The 16,353-nt window shown below is 42.1% G+C and overlaps 1 protein-coding gene across 1 annotated transcript; it reads left to right on the top strand.

The window, feature by feature from the left end:
* The first annotated feature begins 257 nt into the window (after positions 1-257).
* On the top strand, positions 258-14,351 carry KRT23 (keratin 23). The gene is made up of 8 exons (XM_053569683.1): positions 258-883; positions 6,313-6,395; positions 7,048-7,204; positions 8,485-8,646; positions 8,731-8,853; positions 11,616-11,836; positions 12,628-12,659; positions 13,964-14,351. Exons 1-8 carry the CDS (start codon positions 488-490, stop codon positions 14,056-14,058), a joined length of 1,269 nt encoding a protein of 422 aa, XP_053425658.1. The 5' UTR covers positions 258-487; the 3' UTR covers positions 14,059-14,351.
* Positions 14,352-16,353: the final 2,002 nt, after the last annotated feature.

Below are 16,353 nucleotides of genomic sequence, written 5' to 3'. Positions count from 1 at the left end.
CTCTCTCACCCTTCCCTGTAGACCTGGGGCTGGTTTATTTGGGGTGAGGGGAGCATGTGTGTATCTGTGTGTCTAACAGCTGTTTTCTGAAAGAACAATCTTTGCTACACCAAAAATCTTCTTGTGGACTTTAATCTGACCCTTTCACATGAATGTACAATGGAAAAACTCCACGGAAACACCTGAGACTAATACCCACCTGATGTCATGGGCCACACCTCCAGGTTACAATGAAAGGCAGGAAGCAGACTGTCATATTGCTGTGGTTCTAAACAACAACAATGTGTGTAAAGGCCCAAGGGCACTTCGAGATTGACCAAGAGGAAACACTTGTTGCACAATGATATGATCTTGTTGGTACAATTGTCAGAGAAGGGAACTCCCACAGTAAAGGGCATAAAACCATCCAGGGCAGTCTGAGGCAGCTCAGTTCTGTGGTGCCAGGGAGTGGAGCAGAGCCCGGCCCTGCCCAAACGCAAATGGGACCATGAACTCCAGCCACAGCTTCAGACAAACCCCGCTGGGCTCCCTCCCTGGCACCCGCAGTGGCTGGGGCCACCCCAGAAGCTTTCCCCGGGCGCCCAGTGTCCATGGCGGCGCAGGGGGTGTCCGCATCTCCCTTTCCTTCCCCACGCCAAGCTGCCTGCCTCCTGGTGGGTCTTGGGGTCCTGGAAGAGGCAGCTCCCTCCTGGGTGGCAATGAGAAGGCCACCATGCAGAACCTCAATGACCGCCTGGCCTCCTACCTGGACAAGGTACGTGCCCTAGAGGAGGCCAATGTGAAGCTTGAAAGCCGCATCCTGAAGTGGCACCAACAGAGAGATCCCGGCAGTAAAAAGGATTACTCTCAGTACGAGGAAAACATCAGCCACCTGCAGGAACAGGTAAGACACTGGGGGGCCCTAGAGATGAGACGGGGCTGCGTTGCCAAAAGACGGACGCTCAGGAGGAAAATTCAGTACAAAAGACAATTTCCAGGGAAATGGCAAAAGAGCTTCAAGAAACTGTGCACAAAGGTGTTTAAGGATATTTTCTTATGAAACCTTAAATTTGGACTCAAGAAAATCTTTTTCTTATAATCAGTCTCCTATACATGAAGTATATAGAAAAAGAAGGCAGCAGAAATTATAGAAGTACTATAGATTATTATTTTTTATTTTTTGCAATTTTTGGCTGGGGCTGGGTTTGAACCCACCACCTCCGGCATATGGGGCCGGCACCCTACTCCTTTGAGCCACAGGCGCCGCCCTATAGATTATTGTTTAATAATCATAAAATCAGGCTGCCTGATTTTTCACACACCGAAAAAAATCTAAAACAGATGAGGCAACCAGCTGCTGTTTGGTATCCCTTAAGAGCCAGCAATGTCACGGGCATGATAAGGGCTGGTATTCGGGTTGCCTGCTCAGTGCACAAGGCACCAGAGAGTGTTTACTTTCTCATTACATCAGTTCTGCTCCACCTCAAAGTCCCGGCCATGGTGTGGTTTATCCATCAACAAAAGGCTGAGTGATACCATTCTGAAGGTTACACCTAAAAGTTTTCACTCTACTGGCAGGTACATCATTGTGACATCTCTGGAAATTTCTTTTAGGAGGGCTGCTAGAAGACAGAGTTGCTTAAAATTCTAGGAATGGCATACTGCTAGAAAAAAATAATATAATGAGCATAATTGATAAAATTTGAGAGTTATGGAGACCATCTTCATGAAATAAATAATTTTTTAACTAAATATCAAAAATGCTAAGTTCAATCCCTCTGAAACAGCTCCTAACATGAGTGAGAATTAGAGGGAATCCAGTTATCTCACAGGTTATTTTTTTTTAACTACCTAACTTCCCTTTGATATGAAGCAGTCCCAGAAAATTCTGTGTAAAATCGTGATTTAACCTCCCCTGGAAAGGACACGGCAGGTTTCCAATGTTTCTACCATATTATTTCACAACACTCAACCATCCTTGCTTGAATGTAGGAAGGACCAATCAAGATAATATAAATCTGTCCTTGTAATGAACCCTAATTATTGAATAATCAACCTAATAACTGACCGTGTAATTACCTTAACTATAGAGTGCACAGTTGTCTTTATGAAAAAAACAAGGTGACTCAACAGTCCTCATGATGTTTTTTGTTTAATAAAGTTGCTTTGGTTTTAGAATGGGGGGAATAGAATATTTTTACAAGTGGAGAGCTGAAAACATGATTCACAAAAGAAATGTAAGGTTAGACCTGGTCAAATAATTTACAAGCTAGCAGAAGGGGGGAAAAAAAAAAGAAAAGAAAGGGAGAAAAGGGAGGGAAACATTTATTGAGCAATTGAGCACTTATGATATGCCAGGGCCTCATGTTGGGTGTTCAGTACACACATCAATACTGTTCAAGAGCTTTCTGCAAAGACAGAAATGTTCTAGATCACCTAATTTAATTCCCACAACAACATTGTTAGGAAAGTGAAGCTCAGAAATATGAAATAGCCATTCAAAGCCACCAGCAAGAAGCAGAGGAGAGATTCTAACCCATGTCTGTTTCCAAAGGCCTTGTAAATTCCACACAGTGTGGTGCCCACTAGCCCAGCTCATACAAAAAGATACTTATTTATTAATGAAGATAATGCATTACATCTGCATTGTTAATCATACACATCATTTCATTTAATCCTCCAAACTCTTGTAAAGCAGGTGTTTTTATCCCAATTGATACATAAAGAGACTGAAGCAGAGGGGTTGTCCAAATTCTCGTGAGCAAAATTGAGAAAAGTGAGTGGATGTGATTCTGAGGGTGGGGCAGCTTGCCCACTGTCCAGATGGCCAGAGATTCTGGGATCTGAGATTAAATAGGAAGCTTCAGATTCCACTCTTCTGGATTTTGAGTTCAGATGCTATGTTTTCTCTACATTTGAAGACTACAACTCCTTGAAGTGCAGGTCATCCATCTATGCCAACCGCCCCGTTTGCGGATGAGAAAACAGAGGCCCACAGAGATCCTACAGTTGCCTGGGGCTGCCCCTTCCTGGTCTTGATGAAATGCTCGGAGTAGAGACAGCTCTCCTGCACTGTCACTCTAAGAATAGTAAATGTTACTCCAAAAGTCAGCGAGAAAGTGAGTTCAAAAATCGATCAAATCCTTTTGAAATCCAGTTGCATACCTAGCCATAGAGCTATCACAAATAAAACTCCTTGAATGAGTTTCAATGGTACTGCTTTGGAATTTGGGACTTATAGTCAAAAATTCTATTTTCCTCTCGGTGGTAGGCGATCACACACTCTGGAGCAGCAATACCGAGCTAATAGATCAACTAGATTTTAAAAGAAAGAACTCGGGGCCTTGGGAGAATTCAGGTGATTAACCGCAACATTCAATGCAAAACCTATGCCTTACATATTATATCTCCATCCATCTTTATCCATTTATGGCCATGAAAGTTGTCTCAAATACAGTGGTTGTATCACAGTATGTGTACTGTTATCAAGTAAGCCTGAACAGTGGGAGACAGTTTTAAATGTGCTGTATGAGATGGTTGGCTTGATGTGGGCTTTGCCATGAATTTAATTCAATTTAACTGAGAAAAGCCAAATAAGACCACAGATCATATTTTTGATATTATGATTTGGCTAAGTGTATAGGGTAAGGCTTCTCTAGAGATCAATCCATACGTCATAGTATGTGTCAAATAGAGCAACTCAGTGCACACAGCAGAAAGACTTAGATAATGCAAATAGTTAGGGGTCTGGAGGGAAAGGGATTGGTAAGAACGACCCTGAGCAGCACTGGAGAAAGACGAGGGAGTGCCAATGGTATCCTTTTTGAGAATAAAGGAAGAAGTCACAGCACCATTTGGAATCCCATAAAGGGAAGAAGGAATCCGGGCAGGGGCACCCAGCCTGGCAATTTCCCACCACACATAGTGAAAGTTGGAGGCTGCAACTCAACATATAAAACCTAGGGATGTATCCAAGGCAGCTATTGGCTCTAATTACTAAAGCACTAGATTTTTTTTAAAAAGAAAATTGCATAAAACACGTTTTCCTTAACTAATTTAATTTCAACTAATTTTTGACAGCATCATATGCCAAGAACATAGTATTTCATAGCATCATTTCATTTCATCTCTTCTAATTGTCCTAACTCTGATGAAGTGGCTAATGCTATTGCCATTTTATGGAGGAAGAAACTGCACCTCAGTCAAGCCCACTTGGCTGGTGAACGCTGCGCAGCACCCCAGGCCCTGCTCCGCGATTCCAGACCCATGTTCCCACCATCTCTGAATCCTGCCATTGTGCATTCATGATACCAAATTCCATGTAATCAGTGGAGCTTTAAATAGGACCAGATTTTTAAAAGGTGCCTTTGTATTGAGGTAGAGCTCTGTGCTAAGAAAATCCTTTCTAAATAAAAGAATTAACCATATAAATGGGAATGTCCCAGGAGTCTCTGACTCCAACTAAATCACAGAAGTTTAGAGCGGGACACCGAGGCCACCCGTTTCCATTACAAAAATTCCTTATTTAACAAGCGGTGAAACTGAAGCCCGGGGAGTGGACTGACTGGCCCAAATCCATGCAGATGGCCAGAAACAGACCAGGACAAAGGAAAACCCTAGTTCAGCACAGTACCTGGTACAAAAGCATCATTATGCTTTTGACAATGAGGCAACTTCTAAAAGACATTTTCTTAAAGACATATGATGTGCACTAGCTCTCTGACTCTAACAGACCTGGAAGTGTTTACAAATATACATGCACACATACACAGGGCCAAAAGAGGTATACATGTTTTAAGAAAGGAAAAGAGTATTAAAATTATAAAACTCAAGTCACATTTGATTTCTGCAATTACAAGAGATACAAGATACAGTATACGAGATAACAAATATTATCAGTATATAATGAGTATTACAACTTTAATATAGTTTTTCCTTGTATATTTTTCCTTATATATTTTCCTTGTATGTATTTCTTGTATATATATGCACACATTTGCTTAGGTAAACATTTTCAATAATACTATTCTTTTTAGGGTAAAAATTATATAAACATCTAGTGAAAGTCTTTAACTGGAGGCTGCAGCTTCATTAGATGGTAAAGAATTATTTTAGTTAATATTTTAATGTCTACAATTAGAGCCTTCTCATCATAGACTAAATTACAAATACATACACATGTTTACAAGCTTCTTATATGGCTATGGTAACTTCGGGCATAAAAAATAAATTGTCTGGAGGCGCCTGTGGCTCAAAGAAGTAGGGCACCGGCCCTATATGCTGGAGGTGGCGGGTTCAAACCCAGCCCTGGCCAAAAAAAAAAACTGAAAAAAAAAAAAAAAGAATTGTCTTATGGGATGACTATTACAAAATGTAATTTACTAATTTAAAATTAGTTTGTCAACTTCAGTTAGTGACACTGATCCGAAATGTGAATATTAGCACAAGTAAGAATTGTTTTCATCTAAAATAGTCATTATTGTGCTTTCAGAAAAGTGAAATAATAGTCACAATAATAAAGAGTCATCCAATTTACTCAGTACTACTGTGAAATCAATTTATAATCACTCACACTTGCATATGAGAAATGAAACACAACTAGGATGAAGGAGGGAAAGGGAGGGAGAGGGGAAGGGATGGGGGTGGGTTGATGGAGGGTTAGTAGGGGGACCACACCTATGGAGCACATCACAAGTACAAGTTGGATCGATCAGGTGTAGAACACAAATGTCTTAATGCTGTAATTGGGTAAATGAGGTGAAGGTTATGTTGATTAGTAGGATGTAAGCACTCCAATTTGCACAAATAATCAACGCATTGAATCCCATAATGGCATAAATGTATTTATGATCTATGTACAAATGACTTGATTAAAAAAATTCATTTTAGAAAGAAGAAAAATATTTAAAATAGAAATTGGCAATAAATATTTTAAAAGGCAAAAAAGAAAAAAAGGAAGAGTCAGGACCTTAAGTCCTTTTAACATCATCAGACATGGATGAGCTTAAGCAACGTGCTATCACACGTTCATAACCCTAAAACGTTAGAAGTCATTTTGAAGAATTACAAATCCTTCCCCTTCCTATGTCATTCTTTCAGTGTCCATCCCAGACTGTCACAACTCAATGTAAGAAAAGACAGGGAAACTGATTGCAGATTGCCTTCTTACTGTACAATCATTCTCAGCTTTGCACCTAATTTGTGCTCAGTAAATATGTATTGGTTATTCATTGCTTGACCAACAGAAAAAGCAGTTGTCTGTCTGATAAGTCAAATACCCAGGAAATTAGAGAACACAAATGCAGTTCCCACGTGTGGGTGTGTGTTTTATAGATAGTGGACGGGAAGATGAGCAACGCTCAGATGATTCTGCTCATTGACAATGCCAAGATGGCAGCGGATGACTTCAGCCTCAAGTAAGTTTCCTCTTCACAGTGTTGTGTGGGGTTTTGTTTTCTGGCCTTACAAAAAGAAAACTCATCTTGCCACTACCCTCATCCAAAGTCTTACAGTTAAAACAACAGATCCAGTGTGTGGTACGCAAATGGCCCCTACCTTAAATGAACCAGATATGAAACATACAGCTTGGGGATATTTGAATATGAATCAGGAATTAGATGATGTTAAAGAGTGGTATGAATTTCAGGTGGGATAAATGTTATACTTATTTAGAAGAATATCCCTTACTTAAACACACATGCTGAAGTTTGAAGAATATCCCTTACTTAAACACACATCTATAATTTGCCTTGAAACACTTCCCCAGTTGATATAGATGAAGCAAATATGGTAAAATACTAAAAAGTTGCTAAATCTAGGTGTTAGGTGTATGTCTATTATTCTATTCTTCTCACTTACTGTGAAAGTTGACATTGAGTCATCATCACAGAAAAGCATAGCATGAAACAGACATACAAAGGACATCCTATATTTACTCATCTTCTCTCATTAAACCTTACAAAAGTCTCTTACAAAAAGTAAGAGACTCATCTCTAAATTGAAATGAATCCTTTCAAAGACCATAGTCTTCCAACAAGAGGCCCACTCTTCTCTTCCTTCTAACCAAAGGTATGAAAATGAACACTCTCTTAAGAAAGACTTGGAAATTGAAGTTGAGGGCCTCCGAAAGACCTTGGACAATCTGACCATTGTCACGACAGACCTGGAACAGGAGGTGGAGGGGATGAGGAAGGAACTCATCCTCATGAAGAAGCACCATGAACAGGTGGGACTCAAGACTCCCCTCCACAGTGCCTGGTAACGGGCACAGCTCTTCACCTGCACAGTTCAGCTGCGTGAGAAATCACCACCTGGGTCCCAGTCCGCATGTCTTTCAACCTAAACAATCACTAAAAATGTTTAATTTTTTTCCAATTTCAGGTTTACTTACATGTCCAACATAACAACCAAAATGCAATTATAATTAAGGATGAATTGGTCAAGAGTTTTGCAACACAACGTTTTGTTAACATGATACTATAAGAATAAATGTGTGAGACAGAACTTCTTTCATTGACCCAATGTGCAGCCAAATGGGGAACAATAAAATAAAGAGAATCTGCTACAGACCAAGCTAAATATGATTCTTAATTAAAATTTTTCCAGAAACATTTAAATGGCTTTTTTTTTTTTTTTTGAGACAGATCTCACTCTATTGCCCTGGCTAGAGTACCATGGCATTAGCCTAACTCACTGCAACCTTAAACTCCTGGGACTATAGTGCCCACCACCACGCCCAGCTAATTTTTCTATTTTTTATAGAGATGAGGTCTCACTCTTGCTCAGGTTGATTTTGAACTTCTGACCTCAAATGATCCTCCCACCTAGGCCTCCTGGAATGCTAGGATTACAGGTGTGAAAGTGAGCCATGGCACCCAGGCTTAACTGACTTCTAAAAAGTTTCCATCCATCTGAAGTTCCTGAGACTCTGATAAAATGATAGAAAAACAATTCCCATTTTAGGCAAACAAAATTGCTTCTGAACATCAAAGAGCCCGGTTTCTGAATAGCTGGTTAGACAATGATTGTTAATTAAACCTTCCCTGTGGCTGCTTGGTTTCCATGAAATCCTATGGGCGTCAGCTATACAGTCATAAGGCATTGACAAGATTTTAAAAGCCATTATGCTTTCAGACTTTTATTCACTGAACTGTTTCCCAAAAGCTTTGGCCTCTAACCTGAAACGTTCAACTGCTTAATTGTGTAGCCGCTTCACCAGTGAACATTTGCTAAAGAGTATTTTGCCTACTGTATAAGCACAATTCTTTCAGTCATCACAGAAACCAATCGATTACCTCTCTTGTGCTATTCCTCCTTATAAAATTATTAGATTAAAAAGCTTATAATCTTTTGCCATCACAAAGAACTAAGGAACCCAACCAGACCAAAGCGTAGCAACAACGTAAGCTGAATGTTAAAAGCTCCATTTACTGCTGCCAATCAATGCAACAATCCAGCCCCGTGATTGTCACAGCGGATTCATTTTCTGTCTCTGTTATTGAACAGGAAATGAAGGAGCATCACGTGCCAAATGACGTCCAGGTCAATGTGAAGGTGGATACAACTCCAGGTGAAGATCTGATTAAGGTCCTAGAGGATATGAGGCAGGAATATGAACTTATAATAAAGAAGAAGCATCAAGACTTGGACACTTGGTATAAAGAGCAGGTAAAAGACAGTTGCTCAAACTTCCCAAAGTTTCCGTGTCCACATGGTGCCAATGCTGATGCCTCTGTCTCTCTTGTCCCGTAGTCAGCGGCCATATCCCAGGAGATAGCCAGTCCAGCTGCCGTTCAGAGCAACCGAAGTGACATCCATGAGCTGAAGCGCACGTTCCAGGCCCTAGAGATTGACCTGCAGGCACAGTACAGCAGGGTGAGTCTGGGCTGGGAGAATCCCGGGTCCCACACCACCTCCTCCATGAAGCCTTCCATGACTTCTCTCCCAGGCCCCTCCATTCCAAAAACTCCCTTGGGGCAATCTCTCACTTTCCACTTTGCATCCGAATTGTTCATGATGAAAATGATCATAAGAAGTATCATGGACTTAGAGTCCAGACGGTGCCAGATGTGCTAAGTAGTTCATTCTATTCAATGTCATTAATCCTGACATTGACCTTTCCAAGTAGCTCCTAGTGTCCTCATTTTAGAGATGAGGAAACCAAAGCCTCAATGGTTAACTGGCCAAGGTCACACAGCTAGTAAGTGATCAGTGGTGAAACCAGTGATGTTGTGTGTATTCTAGACCCCCATAATTTCTATCAGCGCCCTCTCCACTTACAATCAGGCTTCACTCCCCCACTCCTATATAAAAAAATTCTGGTGCCAACATGGCAGATGACAAATCCAGGCCTATCTAACGCCAAAGAACTGTTCTATTTTTACGTGTGTGTCCTATCCCCCAGCAAATTGAAAGTTCTGTCCAAGTGAATCATTACCCTCATGGTTTATGAAAATGCTCTGTATGAGTATCATAAGCATTCAGAATTCTTTAAGGAAGGTCTATCATTCAATTCCCTTTACAGCCTATTGAATGTTCTAATCATTCACCAATATAATTCCTGGGTGTTTCTCCACCCTCAGTCTTGCAAGGAAACCATGTGTTTATTTGTTTTGCAGATGCCTATGGCAAGTGTTGTGTTTTACAAATCCGTAATGGTAAAGAGACGTTAAAAATGTGCATTGTACCTTGGCTGTGAGTCTATCTATTTTTAAAATGTGTTCTATATAGATGACAATAATGAACACAGAAATAATTGTAGTGTTTTGCAGCTTTCAAAATACTTGAACACACACTGTTTCACAATGACCCTGTGAGGTGGGCAAGGCATTTATACACCCGTTCTCATGCATTGTGCTATCAGATAGTATTCTTAGCCCTGAGGATTTAGTAACGAAGGAGTTTATATTCTAGTGGGAGTGACAGACAGTCAATATGCAAATGATCAAAATATATAGGCGGAGAAAATGGTGACCAAAACAGCCAAAGTGGAGAGCTGCCAGGTGGTCAGGAAAGGCTTTACCGTAGCGTGACAGCGAGCAAAGACCTAAGAGAGACAGAAGGTGCTCTTCGGCTATGGGACGTGTTCCAGGGGCACGGAACCGCAAATGCAAACTCTGCAAGGCACAAGTGTGTCCAAAGTGTTGGAGGGACTTCCAGGAAGCCAGAGGGGCTGCAGTGAGTAAACAGGGGAAGAGGAGAGGAGAGGAGAGGAAGGAGAGGGAGGATGGGCGAGGCTGGGGGATCCCAGTGGAGACAGACTGGGTGGTGCCTCCCAGGCTATCTTGAAGGCAGGTCAAGAGGAACTCGAAAACAGCAGGTGTAGACGACTCTTTGAGGAGCTTTGCTGCAGGTGAAAGAGAGCTGAGAAACAGAACCATAGCTGAAGGTAGTTATGGCTTTGGGAGGGAAAAAATGTTAAGATGGGAGAACTTATTCTATTTGAAATCTGGTGGGAACGATCTAGTCGAGAGGAGAACATTGATGATGCAAGAAGAGTGACAGTCACTAAGAGACCAGAGCACAGATGACTCCTGCATAGTAAGAGGAGGGAAGTGAGCGCCTGGACACAGATCCGAGTATGTGGGTGGAAGGAATGGGGGAGCCAGCAGGAGTTTTCTCCTAATTGCTTTCATTAGGAAGCAAGGCCATGGGCTGAGAGGAAAGATGAGGCATTTTGAGGACAGAGAAGAAGGAATAAAATAGCCCTCTGGGACAACAGAAAAGCGACTAGACTAGGGTGATGTGCTTTAACCTCCAGGCAGCTTTAAGGGCCCCTGGACTAGCAGCCCCTTACTATGATGAAGTAAGAGTATCCAGCACAGTTAAGAGTTCCTCTTTAAGATTAAAGTTATTTGCTCCAGAAAAGCACATGTTAAATCCAAACAGAACAGGGACGTGAACTCAGTCCTGTGTGTCCTAGCCCAGAAACTTCATTTAGCAGTTTTTACAATTTCTTCCAAAATAACAATGTGTGGTCATCATCATAAGCAAAAGGTCAATGTGCTAGAGACTAGGATCGCCAAATTTTCTGAATTACAGTATAGGACACTCCATTTAGTTTGGATTTCAAATGAACAAAAATGACCTTTTTTTCAGCATAAATATGTCCCCATGGAACAATATGTGGGACATACTTAACACCAGAGAATTATTCATTGCTCATGTGATATTCCAAGTTAACTAAATGCCCTCTGTTTTATCTGGCAACCCTACTTGAGACCCTTCTCTGAAAACACAAAGACAATAGTCCCAGTTGCTCTCTCCTTCTGGGAGTTTTCGATCTGGCCAGAGATGAAATGTAAGCAGAGGAGATGAAGAATGGCTCAGAGCAAGGCAGCAGGTGCCTCATGCCCGATAAGCAGAGCAGACAATATACAAAGGCTGTGGCGTGCCACAGAGTCACCCAGAGCTCCCTGATACAATGGTTTTATGCTCAGCAAATGGGCTTCAAAATTCCCAACACTGCTTAACTCCTGACTGCCCCAGCCCCAAATCTATAAGTCAACCTCCTTGTCACCTAGAGATGCCCAGCAAACCCCAGGATAAGAAGAAGAATCAGCACATGCTAAGCGCTACTGAATCCATCTTTCGTTAACCAACCAATGGCTTGAAAGAAATATCACTTCCTCTTCCAGAAATCTGCTTTGGAAAACATGTTATCAGAGACCCAGTCTCGGTGTGCCTGCCAGCTGCAGGACGTGCAACAGATCATCTCACATTATGAGGAGGAATTGATGCAGCTACGCCATGACCTGGAGCGTCAGAACAGCGAATACAAGGTGCTCCTGGGCATCAAAACCCACCTGGAGAAGGAAATCGCCACCTACCGCCAGCTGCTGGAAGGAGAGAGTGGAGGGTAAGTCTGGTCTGAGAGAGGCGTGTTTGTGCACCTGGTGGGTTCTGTCAGCAATAGCCACGCTAAAGAAAGAAAGGTTTAGCTGAGTTTCTCTGGAGTATACCTCCTTCAGGTTGTATTTGATTAAGCAGCTAGGGTGAATTAACCAGCTAATACTCCTAGGACACTAAGATTTGCAGTTAGAACAGTTAAAATTAGTATATTAAAACTTCTAGAAGGAAACAACTGAGAAGTTTTTGGCCATTATGTTTCCTGGTGGGAAGGTACATGATTTTGGCTTCATGAAAAGAAGATGACAGTGGGAAAGGTTCATAAGAGATTGAGATGTCTAATGTGTCTGACACCCTGAGGAAATGACTACTCGGCCAATAAAGACCAGACATTCCATAACCCAAGGGAATGGGTTAGTAAAAAAAAAAAAAAGAAAAGAAAACTACATAAGTAAATGTCATCAGAACAAACTTTCAGCAATCTGAGAAGCTCAGGGTTCTCCAGTTTGAGATCTAGACCCTAGACAAGGTCCCAATGGAGGCAAAGCCTGCAGCTGCCTGAAAGAATGGGGTGCTATTGTAAACCTCCCCAGATTCCAGGATTAGTGGGAGGCAGTACTCCCTCCCTTCTGGACCCAGAAGGTTCTCCCATTAACTCATGACCTTGAGACTACTGAGCTCAGATAATTATCCTCATTAGAGAGCTGAGAATTTACAAGCAAACGAAGGAAGTTAGTTCAATCTGAGTTTGTATAATTGTTGCTAACACTATGTGACCTTTAACCTTTGTCACTTGTATAGGACAATGGAGGAATCTAAGTCGAGCATGAAAGGTAAAAAACTTTCTTTTATTTTTGATTTTTTTTAATGAATCGGCATGTTTATCTGTTCTGTACTAGTCATAATCCTTAGTGTACTCCCAACTATGCAGTATTCAAAACTTATTTTCCTTCCAAATGGTCAGGAATTTTCAATTAACAAATTAGGTAAAGCAGAATGAAGCGAGCTCTCATTTGTCCTCAATATATATGAAAGCTCTTTGCAAGCAGAAAAGAAGATTCAAATGATAATGAATAGTATTATATCTCTGTTAACTAAATCCCCTACGAGGTTAAGTGGAAATAATTTCACATCATTTTCCAAACTCTATTCTGTTGAACACAAGTGTTCCATGAGATTTGAATAGCGTTTCGTGAAAGCTGAGCTTTGCATCCAGATAGAGTTGGAAATGCCTTTATCCTCCCCTGGAAGAGATGTGTTGCATTTCAGCATGTTAAAGATGGAACAGATACTGCTTTAAGGACGAAAAGGAACAAGACAGAGAATGTAATAATGACAATCATTTTATTTTGTTTAACCAAGGATTCCCAAGCCTCTTTGACCTGGGAAACTTATTTTCTCAGATTACTCTTCATATCGCCCCAGAAAATTCCAGCAGAACAGAGTCTGGGACAAATGGTGCTTTCTGATTAGTCTGTGGTAAACCTGTTCTAAGGCATTTGAGTCGAGTAATCAGAGTTGGAGTGATCATCACAGCTGGTCTAATTCTATCCCTCTGCAAGATATGGCACATGGCCTTTGAGCCTCTCCTTACACATGTCTAAGATGGGGACCCATTACTTGATGGCACAGCCCAAGCTTCTGTTGGAGAGGTTTGATTTTTAATAGAGTTCTCCCTTGTATCTCTGTGAATGGTTTCATGCCTTCCCTATGGTCTAGAATCGGTTTATTGATGCGTCAACAAGGCAGTTAGTCAAGTAAGTCACATCTTTGAAAACAGCCATCATAAACATCCCTGCTTCTCACCTGTCCCTCCCATGGCATGCTTTCAAGATTTTAAAAGGAGGTGCCCCAAATGACATCTAGGGGCTCTGAGGTGTAAGTGTTACACTCCTTGTGTGCTGTGGTCAGGCACACCTAAGATGAAGGTCATGACCTCCAGAAGGTGACACTCTTCAGAAGTCCTCCTTTCCCAAAGAGTGGGAGGGGAAAACCCTCTTGAAGAGCTCCCTTTTCACTGCAGCCCAGCTCACCATCTTGCTTAGTGCTCATTTGGGGAGGCGCAGAGGATGAAGGTAGGATAGTTTGTATGGTGGAGGGAGCTTGGCAGTGACCTCTTTGGTGCTCTTTCCCTCAGCATCTGCACCTCCAAAGATCAAGGCCATCACACGAGAGACAGTCAACGGAAGAGTAATTCTTTCTCAAGTGAATGAGATCCAGAAGAATGCATGAGACCAACAAGGGTTTCTGCCTGTTGTAAAAATGGTTTCCCCCGATAGAAAGTCCTTGACCCGATACTGATGAGTAAGTTCGAAAAGGTATCCTTGGAGTTATCAAACTCAGAAATTTTTATTTTCTTCTCTTTAAACATCTCACCAGACTTCCCATCATGCTCTTCATACGTTGCGCTTTTTGAATCAAAGTATGATTTCATGAGTTTCAAGCTCCACTTTGCTACTACAGTCTTCAGATTCCCACCATTGCACATCTGTTTTGTAGCCAATAAAACTCCACACTGGGCTGCAGCATGTCTTTTCTTTGTATCTTAGGCAAGACAACACCGATGTCTCATCCTCACAAGAGCTCCTCAGGGCATTGCCTGTGGTAGCTCCAGAGGGATCTTGATGCCTCAAACATGCCCACAGCAGGCAATCACTGGGCGGCAGAACTGTCACCCCAAGCCCACACAACCATGAGGCTCTTCAGGGTTCTGCCAGAAGGAAGGGAGGGAAATAAACAGGAAAAAAGAAAGCCTTCCTGGGAGGATGAGATGACCAAAAATTATTCCATCTCACTTTTTTTTTTTTTTTTAGAGAGAGAGTCTTACTTTGTTGCCCTCGGTAGAGTGCCATGGCGTCACAGCTCACAGCAACCTCCAGCTCTTGGGCTTAGGCGAGTCTCTTGCCTCAGCCTCCCGAGTAGCTGAGACTACAGGTGCCTGCCACAACAGGTTTTGTTGTTTTGTTGCAGTTTGGCCAAGGCTGGATTCGAACCCGCCACCCTCAGTATATGGGGCCAGCACCCTATTCACTGAGCCACAGGCGCCACCCTACACTTTTTTTTTTTTTTTTTGAGACAGATCTCACTCAGATGCCCTGGGGTTGAGTGCTGTGGCATCACAGCTCACAGCAACCTCAAACTCTTGGGCTCAAAGGGACTCTCTTGTCTCAGCCTCACGAGTAGCTGGGACTATCGGAGCCCGCCACAATGCCCAGCTAGTTTTCTATGTAGAGATGGGGTTCTCACTCTTGCTCAGGCTGGTCTCGAACTCCTGAGCTCAAGGGATCTTCCTACCTCTGGCTCCCAGAGTGCAAGGATTACAGACATGAGCCACTGCTCCTGGCCTATATCTCACTTTTAAAGATAAAGCACTGAAGAGCATAAAAGAGTTAAAGCTAGATTCAGGCAAAAACAATCCCTGTTAACACTTTAAAGGAGGAAGTAATTCATCTAAGATCCAAATCGCTAACATTAAGATCCAAAGTGTTACGTTGAGCTGTAGTAGGCAGCCAAACCACTGAGACCAGGTACCTCTGTCCTCTGAAGAAGATGCCAGTTTCTCAAGTCCTAGGGGTGTGGGTCACTGTTCTGAGGCTGGACTCAGAGCAACACTGGAGAAAAGGAAGGTAGAAATCCACGTATCCGCCGAGACATCATTAGAATGTTGCACACTGAATTATGAGACATTAGCAACCTAAGAGACCACAGGCACAAGACTGTCCAAATCTCCCATCTCACACACAGACGGAGGAGCAGAGCAGTGAAGGCATTTGCTCAAACCCTCACTGATATCGAGGCCTGCTGGGTCCTGTAACAGTGTTCAGCTAAACATGGGTGTAACTTAGCTCCTTTGTCATCTAACACATTGGCAATGCCCAGTAGGTTTTGACCCTCTATGTTTCAATACTCAATTGGAAAGAATGACTTTGATATTTTCTGAACTGAGAATCTGTTAAAACTGAATCTTCTCTTAAGGCAACAACTGGTATTTCTGATCCTTAATGCCCATAGAATAGAAAATCAGCCCCTAACAATCTGAAATCCAGCAAAAAGAACCCAGGATAAAAACATCACGGCAAAAATGTGTTATTGATTTAACTGAAATACATGAATTCCCTGGTGTAAAATTATAAATTTGTCTTTACTTTGTGATTATTTCAAAGGGCTCAAAAAGAATCAGTACACAACATCTTTGATGATTTTCTTTGTGTGATATTTTATGTGGTGGCTTTGGTGTTATTTGGGGCAAGAATGGATCCATATGAGACTTCATTAGTTCTATTTTTCTATTTCATTTCTTTTTTTTTTTTTTTTGAGACAGAGTTTCGAGGTGTCGCTCTGGGTAGAGTGCCGTGGCCTTACAGGTCACAGCAACCGCAAACTCTTGGGCTTAAGTGATTCTCTTGCCTCAGCTTCCCAAGCAGCTAGGACTACAGGCGCCCGCCACAACGCCCGGCTATTTTTTGGTTGCAGTTGTCACTGTTGTTTGGCAGGCCCAGGCTAGATTTGAACCCACCAGCTCCGGTG

The sequence above is a fragment of the Nycticebus coucang genome, chromosome 18 (assembly GCF_027406575.1).
Source record: "Nycticebus coucang isolate mNycCou1 chromosome 18, mNycCou1.pri, whole genome shotgun sequence".
In the NCBI taxonomy this organism is placed as follows: Eukaryota; Metazoa; Chordata; class Mammalia; order Primates; family Lorisidae; genus Nycticebus; species Nycticebus coucang.
Note: the sequence above shows the minus strand (reverse complement) of the source record. Positions and strands in the feature narration are given on the sequence as shown.